General features: G+C 40.4%; 1 protein-coding gene across 6 annotated transcripts in view; it reads left to right on the top strand.

Annotated features, from left to right (window-relative positions):
* The window catches only part of LOC149169851 (tobamovirus multiplication protein 1-like), a 380,857-nt gene that overhangs the window by 123,391 nt on the left and 239,098 nt on the right, over nucleotides 1-18,368 (top strand). For 4 of the 6 annotated variants that reach the window (XM_089428833.1, XM_089428832.1, XM_089428836.1 and 1 more), the window contains 2 exons: nucleotides 6,723-6,756; nucleotides 7,160-7,246. In XM_089428833.1, coding sequence (XP_089284959.1) covers nucleotides 6,723-6,756; nucleotides 7,160-7,246 — 121 coding nt within the window. The remainder of the gene's footprint in view (nucleotides 1-6,722; nucleotides 6,757-7,159; nucleotides 7,247-18,368) is intronic. The other 2 variants (XM_089428835.1, XM_089428834.1) reach the window with 1 other exon arrangement.

Below are 18,368 nucleotides of genomic sequence, written 5' to 3'. Positions count from 1 at the left end.
AGATTTGTGACAAAGTTTCTAGACGGTAACTACCTATCACTGATTATTAAGGATGTTATGCATGATAAGCTATCTATGGAGGGGTAGTTAGTGGCTCATGTTGAGCCCATGGTGGAGGAGGATGAGCAACCATCCTTAGAGTCAGCCATTGATGAGGAGCAATTAGGTGCATCGGTAGCCAGCAGAGCTGTCGTGCTTTCAGACGACAATCCCCTTCAGGCATACATCGATGGGGCTTGCAACATTATTGGGCTGCCTCCTCATGTTGGTGAGAGAGAGTCCACGTTACCTAGGAAAATTACATGGTTTGGCCAGACTAGCGAGATGAGGTGACACGAGTTGTGCAGGGTGTGACATTTGCAAGATGGAGGACTTGTTCCATGTATGGTTGTTCGTGCATTTGATCCCTCTCTCGGGGTTGGATGGCGAGAGATATTGAGTTGGTATCCTGTGGAGTTGGCTAGGAGGTTAGATGCATCCATGGCCATAGATCAACAAAGGCTATGGTTTACTTGAGGGGCTCGAGGGCCAGACTGTGTTTGGGATCCAGGTGGGATTCTCCATCACATCGTGGAGTCGGTAGGTCATGGTAGTAGTTGCATGATGGACTCGGTGGTTGGTTGCACACACGTATTCATATCCCCTTCAGAGTTCCTAACAACACTAGTGACAGTATGGATTGACAGGGGAGCAAGTAGAGTTCATGAGTTTTAATGGCATGTTGGGTGTACATGGGATTATAGGATGATTAGCCTACTTTGGCAAGAGTTGGTAGAAGGAGGTGGCATCGGTAGGCTACCATATATGGTATTGTATCGAGACCACGCTCTCGCACTGGTATATTGGACATAGGAGCTATTGAGGATAGGATTAGTAGTGTCATTCACATTTGCATGTGAGGAGTTGGGCCGCTCATGTCCATCTGGGGAGATGAGGAGATATAGCTCACATCGTGGACGACTTACTAGTAGAGTGGTGGATGCATTAGTGCACGTGGGATGGCATATGATACACGGTGGTACGACAATAGGCAGTGGTACCCAGGGGTGCACAAAGATATGCCGTAGAGTCTAGGGGTGCATTGAGCAACTCACATCGCATCGAGTACTCGTGGGGAGTGCCAGGTATAGTGACACAGGCAAGAGACGAGATGGTACAACAATAGCACGAGGTATCCAGTGGTGTACATGGATAGGCTGTAGGGTACAGTGCCAGGTCGAGGAATACATGGATACTCGGTGGGATGCAGGGGTATATGGTGCTGCACAACGAGGTCTTGGAGGGTTGCCTCCAGTGAGACTTATAGACAAAGACACTGAGCATACCTTTGGGTGTAGTTCACCTAGGATCGACAGTGACGTAGATGAGCGATACTCGATGGTATCCATGGGGACTCACACGCTTGTCCTTCTTATACATCACTTACAAGCACAAACGATTTGGCTGTTGTCCTTTGACACTTTGGGCACGAGTAGCGGGGGACAGGGAGCTCACCCGAGATATTGGGATGAGGTGATCATCTGCAGGGGTGACATATCGTTGATCAGTGAGCCTACGCTTGGTGAGCTGGTCACGAGGGAGACATGTGTCACTCTTTCCACAGGGCATGTCAGGACCATGCACGAGCATAGGATACTGTGTACAACTGAGGCAAGTTTCCAGTATGTGTTTGACCTCCAGACATTATATTGGCACATTATCGAGAGGGTGGATGGCAGACTCAATGGTGATGGTTGGAAGGAACAGGACGAGTCTGCATACACTGAGTCAATTTTGAGTATCATATACCCATCTATTGGCTGCCTTCAGGAGGTAGTTATTTGGCACATGTGGCTTCCAGCAGTCATCGGTACTACACAGTGGTAGGCACAGGGCAGTTTAGCATGCATCAGATTAGTTCATGATATATGGGGCCTATATGTTGGTTGCATGTAGGGACTAGGGATGGGGCACAGGCAGATTCCAATAGTTGTTAGAGCTAGGCCGCAATAGGTCTGGCTAGGGGATCCAAGGATTCAACTAGTTGACAGACCAATCCATCTTGTGAGGAGCAGGACCATAGTAGAGGGTGATCTAGCTCACTTTGGAGTTAACACATGGGGGATCACTGAGGCCTCCATTGTTTGGTGAGGTAGGCTTCTTCAGTTGCAGCTCAGGATCGAGACTAGCGATGGGTGGGTAGATATTGACATCATAGAGACACCTAGGCAGGATGAGCTTGGCCTTTGTCGATATTTCGCCTCCAGGTTTTAGGGGAGGAGGCTGCAGTGTGCACACGATGGGCAACCTATTCGAGTTAGAGTGGCGTAACGACAACATGGTGGCGCTTTTCTGAGACGAGCATGGGACCCAGGCATCGCAGTACTAGACAACTCAATGACCTTTAGGGATGAGCTGGCTCCTGTGGGGGGGGATCACTTAGATTTTCCGTTGAGCTTCAGTGACTCGCTGATGGCGTGGGGGACTTCACCAGCATGGTGGGTTGGTCAGCAGGAGGATATTAGGAGGAGTTCATGAGGGAGAGACTTCGTCCCGACAGGGACTGGGCTCTATCTTTAGGAGTTCACTCTTGGTGTGCATGAGGTGGACCACTTGGTAGGGAAGCTTCATGGAGAGTTGGAAAAAGTCCTACACTATCATGATGCTCTACTTATTGATGCTATGGAGAGGGCTTCTGGAGCTTATCCTTGGTTGGATGGTGAGTGGAAAAAGGGGTGCTTCACATTGATCAAGATGCCTTGGGATCCTGATATTGAGAGATTCCGTCATGATCAGAAAATGCAGAGATCGGGGCTCAATCAATGGCACATTTGGGACCCTGATATTATTGGTGATGATATTAGTGATTAGTAGTTCGAGGGGGCGTTTGTTTTATCATTGCTTGAGGACAAGCAATTTTTGGTGTGGAGGACTGTAATCTCCCCAATTTTGTGAGCATGGGAATTTTGCCTAATTTTGGTGATATTAAGTACGAGGGAACATATTATTTTGGAGAAAGGTGGCAAGTATTATTTTATTGGAGATTGGCAACAAATTATTTTTTTATCAAAATGGAGGCAAAAGTCACTTAGTGGAAAATGGCCCCCACCAATTAAATTAATTTTTAAAAAGGGAGTCTAGAAGCATGAGGAGAAATAATAAAAGGAGGATGGACTCATTTGCTAATCATCTTTGAGTATTACATTTCACCTTTCATCTTCTCTTGGGGCTATTTAGCACAAGAAGGAAAGTGTTGTTTAGCACCAGGAATTCCAAGAAGAATTCGACCGTCTCATTTCGGAGAACTTCAAATGTCTGCCTAGTGAGGTAATTTGGGAGTCCAATTCAGGGCTTTCCTTGAGCTTCATTGCAGGAGTTTTCCTAGCTATGTGTATTTCTTGGGCACGGAAGGAGTTCATGGCACATCATTTGGAGCAATTGCAGTTGGTTGGAGACTCCAGGATTTTGCTGAGACATTCTTCATAGTTAAGGCCGGAGATTTGGAGCATTTTACAGGGCAACGAGTGAGGTCAGAATTTGGGACGAATTTCTCCTCATTTTGATAGTGCGTAGAGCTCACTGGTTCAAGTCTATGCAGGAGCAAGAGGTGGCCTCTTTCCGTGGAAATATGGGTTGGAGGCATTTTCTAGAGGGGATCTTTGTAGGACTTTGGGAGGCTTTCAGTGTCATATTTGGGCATCCTACAACAATTCCATTACGTGGGGCGTTTTCTGGTCAAATTGGGTAATTCACACTTGCTGCGGGTCATCGAGGGTCGGTGTATTCAACCCAAACCCTTTTTGGGTTTTGTGGGTTTGGTGAGAGGAGGCTAGGATTAATTTTACAGAATTTTCTGAGCACTTCTGATGGTAAAATTCCTAGTTCCATTCAACAGTCAGCAGCAAAATTTGTTGGAGGAGGGTGAAGTTTATTCCGGGACCATTTCCACCACTTAGGTCCGTGAGATAGTTATGGGTTTTGTTGGAGCTGGTGTGGATAGCCTAATTTTTTTTTTTTCACAAAATTTTTGGAGTAGATTTGAGGGCCGAAATCTCAGTTCACCTACAGTAGCAGTAGCAGTAATTTATTGGGTCAGGACGGAGGTTTTTGGTAGTCATTCCAGTACTTGGGCATCACAATTCCAACCTGGGTTCCACCTAGCTTGCTATAGCAAGCCCAGGTTCCTATTTCCATACTCATTGTACTCCATTCTGCTCAAAGTAAATGAAATGGCTCAGAGTTTTGGTGCATTTCCTCTTGTATTTTGATTTGCTGTGTATATGTTGAATTTCCTGGCTGTTGTTATAGTGCACGTTTCTGTTATTCACTTAATATTTCCGTTAGGAATATTACATCTAAGATGAACTGCATATAGTTGTAGCTCCTCCTCCCTAGACAATAGTGCCTTCAGGCTAAGATACAAAACTAATGTAAACAAGTGAAAAGAATCATAGAAACAAGCACATAAATATCATTGGATTAAACACAAGGTTACCTCATAAGCCAAGGATCATTCACCACAAAAGCGAGACGAGACCTCCAAAGCCTTTTCAATAGTATTGATAGCAAAATTATTTTGACAGAGTATGCCCAAGCATAGTGCTTCCAACCATGGGCAACAACAAGCCCAAGAGGTTGATTTATACAAGTTTGGGAGCAAATCCCGATGAGCAAATGCAATGACAAGTGTAAGAGCTGATGGGAATCCCAATGAGAGGTTGAATGGCCAAGTGGAAAAGGGCCTGTTCAAGACTGTTGTAGATGGTAGCTTGCTGGCCTGCTTAGTCCCTTAATTGGCTGAGCATAACTCCCCTTAGTCCCCTTGCTGGCCTGCTTAGTCCTTTTGACTGCTGATAGGTGTAGATGAGTGGGGGACAAGCGACAGATACACCTCACTTAACTGCTGTCGTAAAAATATGAGCGAAATCCACCCAAAAAACATGTGCAATTAGACTGCTGCTAGATCTCCTCAAACAGGCCTGCGTATTAGTTTAGCTGGAGCTGCATATTCGCTTAACTGATGTGTGCCAATGTGTGAGTTAAGTGGGGGACAAAGTGTGGGGACAATATCTGTCCCATGTGTCAGTGCTGTCCCCCACTTAAGCTGATAGAAACCCGTGAGCACTATGGAGAGGTACGACCTATTAGGTGGCAATTACATGGGCCTCAAGACTGGCAGTCAAATGGGCCCTCACTTGATCACAAACCTGACTTGTCAATGTGGCTGCCAAATCAGCCTTCAACTGCTCCTTCTACCTTAATTCAAAGCCACATCACTTTATTTGTCCCCTTGACTTGGAAACATATTTTTATAATGTTTCTACTTATTAATTTTTTTGATTTTTCTTCTCTTTTTTGCCACTTTTATTAGAGAAAGTGGGTTTTCAAGGGGGAATAGTCATTTCTTGAACCCCAAAGACGGGATAATGTTGGGGTTGTGAGCACAAATTTTGAGCACCCACATGCCACCAACATATCCTAGTGCCACTTATTTACAACTTTACATAGGGAATTAACTAAAAATCCTGTCTTGTGGGAAATTTAATTAATTAAAAAATCCTATAAAAACTTAGTCAAATTCCACAACACTCTGGATATGACCTAGCATGGTAATATATGTTGATCTTAGGCATTAGGACAGACCCAAAACCTAGTTACTAAACCACACTCCAACTTTGGAGGTATTGAGTGAAAAAACTCAACTAATTATTTATTGCTGAAGAGCGAAATTAATTGGTAGAGTGCAAAAAAATGCTCTAGAGTGTACTCACTTATTAACTAGGTCCCTGTCACCCAAGCCTTTTACAAAAATTCATCATGCTAGCGACATTTATTAGAATTCCCCCATAGGGGTTGTGGAATTTGAGAGAGAAAGTGTAGAGAGAGGAGAGAGAAAAAGGGGCATAGGTGCCCTGCTGACTTCTGAACTTCTGAAAAATTTGACGTGTGCCTTGTACATTGGGCCATGGGGTCTTCACATCCTGCTAGGTACAACTTAGCGGGTAACACAGTTCAAGAAGAGAAACAAATTAAGGACCAGAAAATAAGAATCTCTTGTTCTTGTATATAGCCGCACATAGTCGCTTGATCATAAGAAATTCCATCTAAATTCTTTCTTGCAAGTTGTCTCGTTGGTTATCCTAGTGCTGTAGATGTTAATGAAGAAGATAATGATCTAGATGAATCTGAAGATGGTCTAGCGTTCGTTTCTTTGTAGTGCTCCTGCTACTGTTTAAAGCTCTGCAACTCATAAATCATATGTATGTGATTGGCACTCACATTTTATATAAGACATGCCTTTTCTGAAATATTATGAAAGTATACAATTATTATATTGTTTTTATTATTGATCTTTTTTTTCTTTTGTGTTGAGAAAAGTTTACAATTTCGTGTGCTGAAGATATATTTATTTGTTTTGGAACATGGCAATTTTGCATATGCATTAAAGTTGTAAAATCTGTAGTTTATATACAATATTAATTCTGTATCTGCCTTTAGCTCTTCGTGAGTGATGACAGTTCCATGCATCTTTTAATTTTCACTTCCAAAATATTATTTCAGGAACTGCAAGGTTCATTTGATGGAGAGTGAGTCTAGATTGTTGTTCATTATATACTAGGACAAAGATGAAATGCATTTTCAAAGACCCTTTGCAATTTGGCTCTACTAATTGAAATAAAGTTGTTATATATGTTAGTAGAAGATTTATACTAACTGCCTGACATGCGCTTATTCTTACACAGGTCTTCCATTTCATGATTGGCACTTCTAACTTAGGTAGGGTTTCTCTTTAGGTGTTGCTCAGCCAATGACCAACCTTTCTATTTTTGATTCAGTTCCTTTTGCTTTCTGCTTTCCCGTTTGGTCATGACTAGTTTTGGCAATTTGAACATATGCATAAACTATATGGAATTCTTTGTACTGTCTTCAAAATGCATCATTTTAGCTAGGACAAACATTCATTATATAGTTTCATTTGATTTCTTCACGCTTGCATGTTAGGCTCACATTCTCTAGTCTCATACAATTTTGAAGTATTATATTGTTTGATTAGGTGTCTTTGCTAGCATCTGGTTTGGTGTTTTATCATTTACATTCTTAGTTATTAGCTCTTTTTCCCTTAAATTGCTTTTTAACATTGCTTCTGTTTTATCTTTTTTGTGGGTTGAGTTGTGAACAGGTTACTTTATTTACTTTACTCTGACACCTATTGCTTACTGCAAAGAGTGGATATGTTGGTCACATGCATGTGGATTTATCGTCATTTGTAAGTTTTTAATTCTTTGATCAACGATGCAGTAGAAAAGATTTTGAAGTGCGAACATGTAGAAAAGGATATCATTATGTAAATGTGAAAAAGATATATATGGTAGGAAGAAACTTTCTATATTTATCTCTATTATTTCTTTATGATTTCTATAATATCTTGATCAGTGACTTCAATTACTGTTTATCAAGAGAAAAACAAACAGAATTTTATATTTATCTGGAAAATTAGTGTGTTCTTAAATATGCATTTTGTATAAGGATATATCTTTGAGAATGTGTTGAATGATTTAAACACAGTTCCAAAACTCATAGAGTAGTTTCTAGAGAAATGAAATTATGTTATTGTGCATGAATGATCAAAATAGGTCCATGGGACTATGAAATACAATCTTTGACAAAAGTTTTGAGGGAAGAAATAAAGGAAGAAAGAGCAGACATAAAAATAGTCAAGGGAGGGAACCCAAAAGGGTAATCCTGAAATCTTTGGCTGTAAGAGACAAAAGCAGGCTCATTAGATGCTTGATGTAAAATACTATCCTTGTTATTCATTTTGATTGATCGATGTTTCAGGTTCTAGAAACAGTTTTGGCATGTTTCCGATCTTTTTAACAAGGCTGCGAAGGTTCTGGTAGCCTTGTTAGATGGCCACCCACAAGGCAAGGACCCACTGTCACTTTGGCCTAAGGCCCTGCTATATAGGCCCAACACTCTCTAAATAGCTAAGGGAGGAGCCTCTAAATATCCCCCAACAACTCTGGTTTATGTCCAGTGCCTTATATGGAGTCAATGGAATGGAGGTTTTCTTCATCTATCTGCTACCCTGCGTAAAAAGAGTGCTAAAAACAATACAGATTTCTAACAGCAGATATTAGTAGCTAAAACAACTCAAAGATATGGCATGTCACCTATGGATTTTGGTCTACTAAATTTATCCTAACCAAAAATGTAATTGTTTATCAATTTGGATGCTTGGTTAAAAAGTTACAATTGAAAATAGCTTGCTGTCCTGTATGACAGCCTGTAAAATATGTGTAACGACGTAGGGACAACAACCTATTTTATTTAATTAGTCAATCCACTGTATGGAAAACACCTCGAGGGGGTTACCCTAAAGTGTGAAATGGCTAGAGTGTTATTGTAGAGGCCTCAGGGCTTCCACTTTAGTAAATTTTGACTGAATGTTCAGATTTCCGAGCTATGTTATTAATCCATAAAACTTTCCAAAAAAATATTTTATGATTAAACAACTGGCAAATAAAACTAAATCAACTCTAACATAAAAATGTGATTACAAAGTAATGTAGAGCTAAAAATCACAAGTTCTAGTGTAGTAGACTCACCCGTAGGCTTGTAGAACTTGTTTTTGGTGGTTGAAAATACAAGTCCAGCAAGCAGAAAACCCTCTTAACCTACTGATCTGCAACCACAAGGTTAGATACAAGTGAAAAATGAAAGAAATAGGAACTTGTATCAAAGTGGGGGTTAGATCTAACAAATTTGCTAAATAGCTTACTATAAATTGACATGGAAATAAAAAAACTAGCAAGAAAATCCTACTATAATTGCAGAAAAATAAAAGCAATTTTAAGAATTTTAGATTTTTTGGTTGAATTTTACCCGTGCTTTGGAGTCTCACCATTTGCTGGAGTGTGAAGTAGATGTACCTTTAAGTCGCTATGCCCAGTTTTTGTCTAGGGAGTGGGCTTGGAGCTCTTAGAAATTGCCCCCACTATAGCTTAATTCACCCTGCAACTTTCAAATTTTTTTAAGAGCGGCCCTGTCTTTGGGGCATCTCCAACTTTTGTCTTTTGTGTGTGGCAAAATATGAAATCATTGGAGTAGTAAAACCCTTTCATTGGGGCCGAATACTTCGGCAAAATATGAAATCATTGGAGTAGTAAAACCCTCTTAGTGGGACCGAATACTTCATCACCTTTATTGATAACCATTCCATGAAAAGCTAGATCTACTTCTTAAAGACTAAGGATGAGGTCTTCGATCGTTATAGGGAGTTTAAGGCTCTCATGGAGAATGTGACAAGGAAGAAGATCAAGGTGTTTTGATTAGATAATGGTGGAGAGTATATTGAGAAAGACTTCATAGATCTTTGTACAAAAGAAGGCATCATAAGAGAGTGGACAACTCCATATAATCCACAACAAAATAGGGTAGCGGAGCGGAAAAACAAAACTATAGCTGGGGCTGTAAAAACAATGTTATATGACCAGGATTTGCATAGGTTTCTATGGGCAGAGGCATGTAACATAGTAGTATATACCCATAACAAGACTCCTCATAGGCCATCGGGGAAGAAAACTCGAGAAGGAGTCTTCACAGGGAAGAAGCTAGAAGTTAGTCACTTCAGGATCTTCAACAACATTATTTATTGCCATGTGCCAGAGGAGAAACGCATCAAATTGGATCAGACTATAGAGAAGAGGTTCCTCGTTGGGTATAGAGAAGCCTCAAAGACATACAAGATCTACATTCCTAGCAATAGGAAGATTGTAGAAAGACAAGACGTAAAGTTCATGGAGGAACGAGCTTTCAAAAGATCTCGTGAGATGCCTGCAAGTGATCAAAATCAGCCAGCTGAAGCTCTATTGGTCTAGTAGTAGGGACAACAAGTGGGATCGCCAATGGGATAGTCACAGGGATCCAGTACAGTGATTGGTAGTAGTATTTCCTCAGGTGCCAGGGATCCAGTAAGGGCACAACAGATGAAGCAGCAGAGGCAAGATGAGGAGCTGGTAAAGCCTCCCATCAATAGAGGTCGAACCAACAAAGAAGTTCATCAGACATTTAGAGATGCAGAAGAGTTCATTGGAGCTCCCAAGACGATCAAAAGAGAGTGCAGACAACCTGACAGTTACCAAGCATTCGTGGCTCAGGTTGCAGAACCTTCCAACTTTCAGGAAGCCGCACAACATTAGGTGTGGGTAGATGCCATGGTAGAGGAGTAGAGCTCTATCATGACAAATGATGTTTAAGAGGTGGTGCCGAGGCCTAAGGACAAGTGAGTTGTAGGTTCTCGGTGGATTTGCAAGATCAATTACACTGCAGACAACGACGTGGAGAAATACAAGGCTAGATTCGTGGCAAAGGTGTATGCATAGAAAGAAGGGATAGATTATGAGGAGATCTTTGCACCAGTTGCCAGGTACACTTATATTTGGTTAGTGATATCCCTAGGAGCTCAGATGGGGTGGCAGATTCACCAGATGGACATCAAGACAACCTTTTTTTAACGGGGTGATAGAGGAGGAGGTGTACATAGAACAACTAGAGGGCTTCGAGACTCATGAGAGGTGCACTCATGTGTGCAGACTGAAGAAAACTCTATATGGGCTCAAGTAGGCTCCTAGGGCATGGTATGGTTGGATTGACAACTACTTGCAAGAGATGAGATTTGTCAAGAGTGACACAACTCCCAACCTTTACTATTTGTTGGTAGAGGATGAGCCACTCATCCAAGTGTTGTATGTGGATGATCTCTTCCTGACAGGGTTGTCATGGCTCATAGAGGACTACAAGAGGAACTTGGTAGCAAAGTTTGATGTGAAGGATTTGGGGTTGATGCACTATTTCCTAGGATTGGAAGTGTGGAAGAAGAGCGGAAAGATCTTCCTTGGTCAAGGAAGATATGCTACAAACATTTTGAAGAGATTTTGAATGTAGGATTGTAGACCCATGTCTATGACCATGATCACCAACTGGAGGAAAATAGATGCATTAGATGACACGAATGTTGACTTCACCTTGTATAGACAGCTCATCAATTTTCTCATGTATCTGGTCAACACTAGGCCAGATATCTGCTTCGTGGTCAATACCCTTAGTCATTTCATGGTGCTGAGGCACATTTTGAGGTATGTGTGTGACATAATAGAGTATGGGTTGAAATATACCCGAGGGGATGACATTAGACTATGTGGGTTCACAGATGCAGATTCGGTAGGCAGTACAGTGGATAGGAAAAGTACCTCTGGGTATTGCTTCAGTGTTGGATAAGGGATGGTTTCTTGGTGCAGCAGGAAGCAAAAGTCAGTAGCATTGAGCTCTGCTGAAGCATAGTATATGGCAGTGAGCAAAGCTACGTGCGAAGCTATATGACTTTGGAAGCTATTGGTGAGATTGTTTAGGCAGAGGATGGAAGTGAGCAAAGTTACGTGCGAAGCTATATGGCTTCGGAAGATGTTGGTGAGCTTGTTTAAGTGACCATTGTCTACTGTGATAATCAGAGTTGAATCAAGCTCTCTGAGAATCTAGTGTTTCATGACAAGTCGAAACACATAGATATTTGATGTCATTTCATCAGAGATTGTGTGCAATGTGGAGCGGTCCATCTACAATATGTTTCCACAGATGAGCAGGTTGCAGATATACTCACGAAAGCTCTAGGCAGAGCTAAGTTCGTCTATTTCAAAGAATAGATGGGTATGGTGGAGAACTTGTTTCAGTAGCAGGGAAAATGTATTTTGGATGCTTCTCAGTTGCAGTAGCAACAACAAAAGTTGAGAGGCAGTATTACTTGGATTGCAGTGCAAATGCAGTGTAAGTAGCAACACATATGCAGTAGTTTGTTTCAACTACAATCAGTGGTAGATGAATCAGAGTTAGTGCAGTGGTTGGTGGACAGTGGTAGGCAACTACAGTTGTCAGACATCAACAACGTGGTTGGAGGATGTTATAGAGACAGAGTTTGGAGAGAACACCTTCCTCGCTAAGAGGGAGTGTTAGTTTTTGTAGCATCAGATGGTGTTCTAGTCTCGAGACTTATGGAGAGGCTAAAACACAAGAGTTCTCCAAAACCCAGAAATTGTTTCTGGAAATTCCACCTAGAGATGGCTCAATTAAATTAATTGACCATAATTAAAAATTTCTGAAGTCTAACTTAGGAAAAGTGGTTAATTAATAGGAATTAATTGAGAAAGATCTAAATCATCTAGAAACTCACACGGTTCGACTCCTGCGTAGCCTCTTGAAGAATAATTTTGGCCTCCTCTTCTGACTCTTTTGGAATTAGAAACTCTTCCGAAAATCTACTATGATGCTCTTCTGCCTCCTGCTACTCGACCTTTGACTCAATTTCTCTTGCTGAATCACCTGCACGGGAAAATCAAATTGTCTAGATCACTGAGTATCTACACTGGTGTGTTCTCCATCTACCCATCCACGTTTTCTTATAATCTCTAGTTGGGACTCAAATGACCAAGATTAAAACTTAATCGATGGTTGAGATCATCTCCATGTTGATCTGCATGAGTTTCTAGAGAATTCTCACCTTTCTCAGTTAATTACTATTAATTAATCAATTTCCCTAATTTAGACTTAGGTATTTTTAATTATCGATCAATTAATTTAATTGAGCCATCTCTATGTGGAATTTCCAGAAACGATTTCTGGGTTTTGGAGAACTCATGTGTTTTAGCTTCTCCACAAAGTTTCAAAATTAGACCACCATCCAATGCTAAAAAGCTAACAATCGACAAACATCGGCTAAGCCAAAAAATCATGATTTCGCGATTTTTTCGCTATAAAAATGGGATGTTTGCAACACTGGATAAATGTAACATTGGTGCTATTAAATCTTACTTCATTGTAAAGGCTTGCAATGTTATCTTCTTCTTATAAGAGTGCCAAAATATTCTTCATGTTTAAGTTAAAAGTTCCCCATGGTTTTAGGTAGGGTGGACCCAAAGCTGCCCCTATCATATTTCCATAAGAATGTAACAATGAATTGCAATATGAAAATATAATCACCAACTCTCAATTGTAAATATTTACTTCATATATATATACAATGTTCCACCAAATTTCCGGGACGAGGAGGTGAGGGAGCGAGGATATGCAGGAGTTGCCTATGCAAAAGCTCCCCACAAATTTTTAGGAAACGTGGGGGGACGTCTGGGTCTTAAAAACTTATAAATATAAAATATAAATTGATGAATTATATAACTGAAACAAATTTAAAACGAAAAGCATGATCATTGATGTCATTATCATATAAATTATAATTGTACATTATACATGTAAGTTTGTAACTGTACAGTGTACCTACTAGTCTACTAACTTACTAACAATGGACAATGAAAATAAATTATAAAATTATAAATGTTTAAAGTTTCAAAATTTAAACTTTAAACCATATTGATGTTCCAGTTCCAACTATGAACATTGAATACTGAATAATATAAAAGTCAATCCTGATACATCAGCGGCAACGTTTTGTTCAACGAAGGAGCATACAGAAGGTTGCTTGGCGATGGCAACTGTGTTTAGTTCAATGAAGGAGCAAACAGAAAATGAAATGTGAAATGCACATAACGTAAACCCTTCCCGGTTGGTCAACAAATATTAAAAATTACGATTTTTTTGTTACATAAACAGAAATTGCGATTTTTCTATAGGGAAATGACCCCTTAAGACCCCTTTCGCTTAGGAAACGACCCCAATTGGAGGAAATGACCCCAAAAATAAAGGAAACGACCCCTTTCAAGTTTCCTTGCGTACCCTGTTTTTTGGGAGCGTGGGGAAACATCCCCCTCTCGTCCCCAAGTCCACGGAGCACGAGGGAGTTAGGAAACTCGACCCCCGGGTGGGGGGACGCGACCCCGTGGAACACTGTATATATATATATATATTTATGTATTTATTTTCTAATTTTTTTTTTATCGCTCCAACAATTTATCTTTTCAATTATATTTGAGTTGGTCATCAATAATTGATTTGCTGTATGAAAATATAATCACCAACTCTGAGTTGTAAATTTTTTATTTCATAATTTTTTTGCTCAAACTGTTTATCTTTTTTATTATATTTGACTCATTAATCAATAATTGATTAGCTAGTTGAGTGCGAACATAAATAATTTACGACTGAGAATTGACAATTATATTTTCAGTTGTAAATTAATTATTTCATATTTCTTTTCTGAATCAATTTATCTTTTCGATTATATTTGACTTGGGAATCAATAATAGATTAGCCAATTCAATGCTAATGTACTTATTGGTTTTGAAAGGAGTAATAGAAATAGTAATATATAAAGAATCTAGAATTGCTTTTAAGTTTTAAATCATGATTTTTTGACTTTGGATTAGATTGGTCTGCAAATGAGCCGATTCAAATTTGTGTTAATTGAGATTGACTTGGTCAATGCTAGTCAAACTCATGTTAATTGAGATTGACTTGGTCAATGCAAGTCAAACTCACGTTTTTACTTTTAGTAATTTATTGTTATTATGACTTGTGAATTAAGGAAAATTCACATTAAGAGGTCAATAAAAATAGATTTAAGTTTTCTTTCATTTTTTTTGCCTTTTTGACCTAGTTTATTCTCTGATACCTCACTACAAGTGATAAAACGTGTCAAATAGAGATACATGAGGATGACCTAATCCACCTAATGCCATACACCGATATTGCTGGACGTTTTGGACATAAAAACAATGGGGCTTTTTGGGGGTTTACTCACCAAGTGACTGTTATAGGCCCGTTTTAGCTTCTTTTCCACCCTTGGATGTACCCCTACTGAATGCTTTCCTTGTTTATTCACTGTTGTTTATTATTTAGGGTTTACAGGTACATGTTTAGGAATTTTTTACGGGTGTTCAAAGTTTTTTTAAATTTATCTATTCAGGTTTCCATTTTGCTATTTTATTTTTTGCAGGGGTTTGAACAGGTAGTTGCTTACTATTGAGTCATTGACAACCTTCACTACAACGTGCAAGTAGACTCTAGGGCCTAAACAACAACAAACATGAAACCAAGATACTGAAAATGCCAAGGGAGAATGACCTTGCTTGGGCTTATTGTGAAAAGATTCTGTGGTCAATTAAACTTAATGTAAAATTTACGAAGCTGGATGAAGTGGTGGCATTTCTAGTTCTAAATTATATCTTGCCCAGATTCTCAATCATGAGATTGCTCCTTGCAATGTTGTTCCCCATTATGTTAAACACCAGTGCAGCGTGGCCATTGATAATATGAATGAGATTACAACCAAGTAAGAATAAATGCAGAAATGGCAAATCTCGGAGGTGTCCTAAGTTTTCCTAATACCTTTGTGATATTCCCACTTAGCATTATTGCTAAGTGAAATATCAATTTTGATAAATTTTGTCTTTATTCATGTTGACACTTAGGAAATGTGGGTTTAGAGGCCCCACATCAAATTTTGATTAAAAGCAAGCCCCAAACATTAGAGGAGAAGGAGAATATCGAGCCCCTAGTGGAGCGTGGGGGCCACACTTGGGGAATTTCGGCCCACATGGAGAATACACATGCCTTGGAGGGAAATTTGGTGGGAGGAAGTCGAGGTGGGCCCACATGAGTGCATTGGAGGCATCTTGACAAAAAGGAAGGGAAGGCACTCATTTGGTCATTCAATCATCTATTCAGAAATTGTGTCTTTGACATAGCACGCTTGAGTTGAAGCCAAGTCTGCAGTGCTGTTTAGCACACGAGTGTCTCCGAGCGGAGATCTCAACCCTTGCTTTAGTGGACTTCGAGTGCCAACCCAAGGAGGGAGTTCCATCCTTTTTCCAGTTGTTCTAGCAGTGGGGTGCGAGTTTGTGGGGAGGAGACACAGCCAACAGCGTAGGGACTGTGCAGTGCTTGGAGGAGGCTCACTTGGGAGCTGAGTTGTGAAGGGAGTTTGGGCCTGAGGTTTGAGGAGGAGTCTGGGAGAGCCTTTGCTTGGAGTTTGCAGCCATTTTTGGGAGCATTTGTAGCAAGATAGACAGGTGGGCCAAATTTCCCAGCAGCAGAGCCATAGAGACAAAAGAGGGCCGAAATTCCGAGGTCAACCATAGCCCAATTCCTTCGTGGGTTATTCTGGGTATTTGTTGGAGAGTCCAGGGTTAATTTCCCAGAATTTTCTGAGCACTACAAGAGGCCCTAACAGCAAATCTTATCACCTAGTAGCGTATTTCTGGTTAGTTCAGCGCAAAGCTAGAAGACAGAGCAACAACGTACTTGAGGGGGATTTCCTATTGTTCATTTGGGCTTAGCTAGCTTGCCTTGAGCAAGCCCAGGTGCACTCTTTCCAGCACCTAATTGTACCCTCTTCAGATTTTAATAAAATGGCTTAGCAACGCAGTTTTGGTGCATTTCTGTGATCTGATTCATGTGTTTAAATTTTGTGGCTTTTTGTCTATGTTTGCTTTGCATATTTACTGTAAAATTTCCCTAGGAATATTACAACCCTCTTGTCACCTCGTTGTGATGAATCGTTAATGTTGAGCCCAAGCTTTCTTGTTTTGCTCCTCATACACAACCCAATACCCAACCTATGTTGGATGGAACGGGTTGGAAAAAGAATGTCCATAGTCATGCAAGGAATGCTAGTTTTTGGTAGAGCATAGGATGTTCTTTAGCGATGAAAATTGGTGAAGAGCCTAAGGCACATGAGGTCTAAAGAACCTAGAAATCGTTTGGTGAAATTCCACCTAGATTGTATTTTTTTAAAATAATTAATATTTTTAATGGGGTTCATAAGTCTAAACTTAGGAAAATTAAAATATTAATGGGTATTAATCAAAATATGGGTGAGAATGTTCTAGAAAGCGGATCAAGTCAAGTTTTTAATCTTAGCCGTTGATTAGAGACTTAATCTTGACTGTTGAAGTCTTAACGAGAAAAGTATAAGAAGGAGGTTTGGGGTTCATTTGAAAATACACAGAGGGTTGGTTGATCAGTTCAATATTCCTAGGACAGGGTTGGCTAAGGAATTCAAACAGTGATCAAGCAGTGAGGATCAAAGGCAGTACTGAAAGAAAGTGATTTCCAGTGAATATACTTCATGGAAGACAGTGAAGGATTAGAGAGGCAGTGCAGTGCTAAGGAGGGACAGTGCAGCAATCGGAGGAGGTTGATGCAGAACAACTGGGGGATAGGGATCAATGTCAGGAATCACTGTGGGTGATTGACAGATGAAATCTTGATTTCTCAGCAACAGATGTAGCAGCAACAAGGGTGATGTGGTCAAAGGGAGTCTCCACACAAAAGCCACACAGTGACTGTGTAGGCTCACGCAGAGACTGCGTAGTGGGTCATTCAAGAGCTGGGGCCACTGCAAAGTCTCCAGATTCAGTGTGAGAAAATTCTCGCTATTTTTCTATCAGTTATCTTCTCTGAGTGGCTTGCCATTTCTTTGGGGCATCTAGATTGTATTCATAATTTACTGCCAATAATAGAACCCTTAGATCTGCTGCACCGGTTTTCCCACATTGGGTTTTTCCGGGGACTATTGTCCAAAAACAAGTGTGTCAATGTGATTGTTCATGTGCTAGTGTTTCTCTTGCTTTTCTCAGTTCATAATTTGTGAAGTCTGCAGTTGAATTTATTTTGATATTTACTGAAGCATTGGTAAATAACTTATTATTGTAAATAAGTAGGAGAAATAAATCAATCACTACAACATAATTTTCACATGGTATCAGAGCGAAGATCAGGCAAGATGGCAGTAATTTCTGCAATATAGGGTGGTGGTGCCACATTGGCAGCAAATCGATCTCCAAAAGATTCACGCAGTCCCTTGCAGAAATTACCAGCAGAGAAAAATAGCATGGAGAACAATAGGGATCATAATATTTCTGAATTAGCTTCCAGGCTGGAGAACGAGAATATTTCTCAAGCTATTAGGAGGAACAAATGAACTTCCAAATCACAATGGGTAACAGGATGAAATGCACCCTAGTAGGAAAGGGAACCATTACATTCCAGACAGTAGCAGGAGATAGTCTTCGGGCCACTAACGTACTGCATGTGCCAGGTATGGGAATGAATTTGATTTCAGTATCTCAATTACAAGATAAAGGATATGATGTATACTTCATCGGTAACAGAGTATATGTCAAGCATCCTAAGTGGAAAAAGAGGGCCTAGATTGGAACTCGAAGCAACAAGTTATATAAGTTGCAGCTCGAGTCTCCTATGGCATTGATAAGCAATAATGTCAGTGGAGAGAAAGACTTGAATGAATTGTGGCATAGAAGGATGGGACACTTACATCATGGGGCGTTAAGGATTCTCAAGGAAACTGTTACGGGGGTTCCAGTGCTTACTACCAAGCATGATGATACATGTAGAGGCTGCGTACTAGGCAAGTACACCAA

The sequence above is a fragment of the Pinus tabuliformis genome, chromosome 4_2, assembly GCF_031772625.1.
Source record: "Pinus tabuliformis cultivar Carrire ecotype Pingquan chromosome 4_2, CPIR1, whole genome shotgun sequence".
NCBI lineage: Eukaryota > Viridiplantae > Streptophyta > Pinopsida > Pinales > Pinaceae > Pinus > Pinus tabuliformis.
The sequence above is the reverse complement of the archived record's forward strand: the minus strand, read 5'-3'. Positions and strand labels throughout refer to the sequence as shown.